Source organism: Montipora foliosa, chromosome 4, assembly GCF_036669935.1.
Source record: "Montipora foliosa isolate CH-2021 chromosome 4, ASM3666993v2, whole genome shotgun sequence".
NCBI lineage: Eukaryota > Metazoa > Cnidaria > Anthozoa > Scleractinia > Acroporidae > Montipora > Montipora foliosa.
This window is the reverse complement of record NC_090872.1, coordinates 2,271,160-2,276,159: the sequence shown is the minus strand read 5'-3', so window position 1 is coordinate 2,276,159 and position 5,000 is coordinate 2,271,160. Positions and strand designations below refer to the sequence as shown.

The 5,000-nt window shown below is 38.6% G+C and overlaps 1 protein-coding gene across 1 annotated transcript in view; it reads right to left on the bottom strand.

The window, feature by feature from the left end:
• The window catches only part of LOC137999523 (adenylate cyclase type 9-like), a 13,855-nt gene that overhangs the window by 7,163 nt on the left and 1,692 nt on the right, over positions 1-5,000 (bottom strand). The window contains exons 1-2 of the mRNA XM_068845306.1: positions 3,030-5,000; positions 1,786-1,830 (exon numbers count right to left, since the gene is read on the bottom strand). The exon at positions 3,030-5,000 is cut by the window's right edge and continues 1,692 nt beyond it. Coding sequence (XP_068701407.1) covers positions 1,786-1,830; positions 3,030-5,000 — 2,016 coding nt within the window. The remainder of the gene's footprint in view (positions 1-1,785; positions 1,831-3,029) is intronic.

Here is a 5,000-nt window from a genome sequence, read left to right as displayed (position 1 = left end):
TAGAATCTCAACATTTTTTTTCCAAAAAAATAAAAATTTTTGAAGTGAGGTGTTCCAAGTGCAAGCTGCTCAGAGGCAACAACCATCTCATTTGGGTGAGACCTGGGACACTTCAAGAAAAGTGAAAGTGGAAAATTACACAATTACATGTAGGTACCCTAATTTCTGGCCAATTACCCACGCGGCACATTACCCGCACTGGCACATTTTTGTTCTGTGAAGAAAATAAATGCAACAGATCACCCACACTGGTCTATAACCTACACCCCAAAATCAAAATAAAATTATCCATTAAGGCTAAAATTTAAAAACTAAGCTCATCTTACTCAGACGCAGTCTTGCTAATGTCTTGTCCATGGACTACCCAAATAAACTACCCCAAAAATACTATTTCAAGTGAGTACAATTAGTGTTAAGCCAAGACATCCATTTCAAACAGCGTTAGTCAACAGTATTTGAGTCTAAGCACCCATTTTAAAACTTTCGGTATTAGCTTTCAATAATTGCTGCACCAGTTTCACTTCACTTACATGAAGTAATTAGCCATCACAACAATAATTGAAAGCTAACCTTTTTAAAATGGATGTTTAGGCTTAGCAAAAGTTGCGACGCTGCTTACGACCAATAGTACTCACTTGAAATAGTATTTTTGGGGTAGTCTGTTTGGGCGGTCCTTGGACGGGGGTCAGTGTTTTCGGGTTACCCCTTTTTGGCAGACTCTTGAAGATCGGGAGATGAATGTGCAAACAAGTAAATTTTGCGCTTATTGTTTTTGATGTGAAGTGATTTAGAAAATTGCAACAAAAAATATCCAGTTCTACATGTTCTGAGTTAAGTGCATCTCTTGAAACGGGAAAATTTGGTGTCACTTATGCTACAAACAACTGAAATAATTTGGCTGATGCGCCATTATTGTCATGTATTATAAACAACATCACTCTTACAGGCCCGCCTTATACATTCATGACATTGTTTCAGAAATTTCAAAGGCTTTATTTTGTGGCAGAAACAATAATTTATTACAAGATGTTTAACCCCTAAAACAATGGTGCATTTACCCAGAATGGAATATGTGGCATAAAATTTTCACGGGTGTTTAATTTTGTGGGAATGGCAAGTTTTCATTGTTTATTTTCTCAATGTGAACTGCCGTCAACCTGAGCAGCTACAGAAGTATAATTTATCTATCTATTGCAAGAGACAAGAATTTGGAGTATCAAGCGGTAAGTACCAGTACCACGATGAAAAACACCGCAAACCTTTCAAATGTTGTTTTGTCCAACATTTTATTTTGTCTGTTAGTCACGTATTGTAACATCAGTCAGTTATGGCCGCCTATGGTCTGCCAGCAAGCTCACTTTGGAGAGCTTGCTCGCAGGCTAGGCCACCTGCATTTGTTTACACTTTGTCTACAAGCACAATTAACAACAAACATACAAGTAATCTTAATGTCAAATTGAGACATGAGCCCTCGATTGAGAAACTGGGATTTGAAAATCACACTCTCACTGGTTAGTTGCCGTCCACACGCAAATCAAAGTTGTTGCATAGCTTGAACCTTTGTATTACCCACAGTGGTCCTCATTTAATGCAAAATTTACAGATTACCAGCGGGTAATTGGCCAGAAATTACAGTAATAATTTCCTGTTATTTTACTCAGAAATGCCAACAGTCTCTGCTCTCTGAAGCAGAAATTTAATCAAAACCAGAAAAACAGTCAAATAATAAAAAGCGTTTCTTTAGCCTCTGGTTATGCTTGTACATTAATACAAAAAGCAACTAACCCTTATTCCATCTGCATCACAAATTCCATATCCAGAAGTCACATCCTGCACAAAAAAAAAGAGAAGCACAGCATTAAGAATATTGGTTACAGCACTGAACTAGACCTTAAATTAAAAACATGCTTTTCATATATAAGAAAAAAATAAGACATAGTACATTTTGTGTACTCTCCCGTACAGCCCCAAACAGATGGAATAACCTTTATGCTGAAGGTTTTTTTTTTTTTGGTAAGAGACGAAAACAGAAAGAACACACAGGAAAAACCCTGGGAGCATTGTCAAGACCCAGGAAAACTTCAGCGCCGTCTCACAAGTACGACCACCAAAGATTGTTAACTTAAAAATTGATTGTGAAGGAACATATGTTGGTTTTTTTTTAAGCTAAATGACAGGGCAAAAACCTCTGCCATCTTTCACCATGTTTGTAAATTTGTTACAATAATAATAATTATTATTATTTATCAAAGGTGCCATGAACCAAAGGCTCTGGCAGTGTGATGATAGTAGCTGTTATTTAAACCAACCATGTCAACATTCTTGGATGCAAGGAACAATGTAATGAATTCCTTTGTGTCAGGCCTTGCTTTTTTTTTACAAGGCCCTATACTACTTCTCATTCCTTTCCCAGCTCTGAAGGCCTCAACTGTGTTGAACCCAAGCACAACTGTTAACCTTTCAACTCCCAGTGGCCACTTATAGATTTTACTCATCAATGGGGCCCCGCTCAGACCTTAAAAGGTTAAACTGACTGAGCATATAATCAACTCTCTCTCTCTCTCTCCCTCACCAACTAAGATTTGTGTTATAAATGGGAGTACTCTACGATCTTAAGAGTAAACATGGATGTGTTTGGGCAAACATAACAACTTATTAGGCTTTTTAGTTCATACATTACAACATAGCTAGCCTAAAGAATGTCTCTGGATAACAAACAGGGGATTCAATAAAAGATGGCAGTTAGCTACTGGTGGTCTACCACCGCTAACAGGGCCTCTTACAACCATTTGTTTAGGCTGCAACAAGGCTCTTGTGTTTGGGTTCCTGAAGCAATCACAGCTGCCTATTCCACCATGGCCTGCCACGTATGGAAAAAGATACTAAAACCTCTAAACAAAACATGTCAATTTGCATGTATGAACTTGCGAAACATCAGAGGTGATTCATATATATTTTGAAGTGCTCTTAAAAATACTTCTGGGTTATTTAGTGTATCACACTATTATTTACCCATAACAATATCATACCATTCTTCGTCCAGTAAGGAGGTATGTAGTCATGTCTTCCTTGCCCTTTATTGGGATGGTTCCTCTTTGTTCAAAAGTAAAGAATTCTTCCAAGAGTTTCTTGGATGCCTCACTGACCTGTATTCGGCCTTTCACTCCTTGGGAGTCCATTCTACTTGCAATATTCACAGTGTCACCCCATATATCATAAAGAAGCTTTGTTGAACCAATTACTCCTGCAGTCACAGGCCCTGCATTGAATCCCACTCTTAAGATAAATTTAAATCCAAGCATATGTTCGTTGAACCTGTCCACAACCTTAATCATACCAAGGGCAAATTCAATGAGCTGTTTAAGATGATCATAAGGATGTGCATCCTTGTTGATGCATCCTTCTGGATACAATCCTGATCCTGCCATAAACGTTGATCCATTCACTGTCTTGATTTTCTCAACCTGGCTAAACTGGGACCTGTCTGACAAGAGGTCATCAAAATCTCCAACAAGTTCATTCAGCACTCTGATACACTCCTTACCACCTTCAAAGTTTTCCTCGTAGAAATCAGAAAAGTTGACAATGGATGCAAAGATCACTCCTACATTTTCATAGTTGCGAGAGTAGTGACTTGACACCTTCAGTGCATCAGCAACATGTTTTGGAAAAATACTTTCTAGCAGCCAAGCAGCCTGCTCTTTGTGAGTTTGGGATTTTCGTTTATCTTTTGCAGCTTCTTCATCCCCACTGAAGTTTCGTCGGACACTCATCTCCAATTGCCGGTTTAAAATAAAAACAAACACAAGTAACAGGCAAATGCATGTGGTAATCTCTGAACGTTCACTTGCCTGCAAAGCACAAAAGTCATCATTATTTAGCAAAATAATGTAAGCTATAGAAAACACAGCTGCTAGTCCTGTTTTCATCCAAGACGTAAGCTGTGTAAAGTTACCAAAATGCAGCAATGCAACTGCAAAAATCAATGAATAGAAATCTCTGACTTGGTCCTTGTCCTGAATGTCACAGTTCAAGTTGGCAAAGAGTGTTCCCATGGGAAGACACATAAGAAGAGCTCCAATGAGATGACTCACAACCCAGCCACTGATATAACCCACGATGTTTTTCACACATGCTGAATACCTATGAGGAAAGGCACGAGCAACTGTTAAGAAACATAATGTTCCTTCTATAAGCAGGGAAATTGGACACAAAGTAATTGCTGCAAGTGGCGCAGGAGTGAAAAGGATGAAGCCCAAAATCATAATGACAAGATAAACCATGTTTGATAGTAACACATCAATAAAGAAATTAACTCTTGGTGATGCGAATGTTGTAACTGACGGATTCAGTAAAGTGCAATCCTGTCCTTCATTCTGATATCTCTTCTCAAGTTCATGGTTGTGGAACTGTAGAGTAAATACATTCATTGACCGATGAAAGTATTCATCGCTAGGTCGCTCTTGGCTCATTAATTTGACAAGGTGATGATCATTGTGAGTGCGTAATGTATCTCTCATCAAAGCTTCGTTAAGTGACAAGGCCACAACTTGTGGGGAGTTCCTGTCTCCTGGTAACTTCCCATTTGAATCCTCATCCTCGTCATCTGATCTTACAGACACTCCTGAGCTGTAATAATCTATTTCAATTATGTCATGCTTGTTTTTAAGATTGCCTTTCAGTACCTTAGGACCATTGTCAGAACTTGATTCACCTTGACTGGAAATGTTTGAATTTGAATTAAACATGATGTCTGATGATGTCACTTTCTCAGAGATCTTAACATGTTTCTTTGATTCTTGAGGACTGCCTTTGAGCGGTGCATTCCTCATCTTGATGTTTACACTGTCAAGGTTTGCTGACTTCTTTTTTTCACGACCACTAGGATGCAGTAAATTCATTGGCTTTTTCATGCCGTTTTTCCGGCCCACAATAAAATAGGTCTTGATGCCTTCCAAGCCTTGATTCCTTGCGCTGCCATGACCATCCTCTACAATATA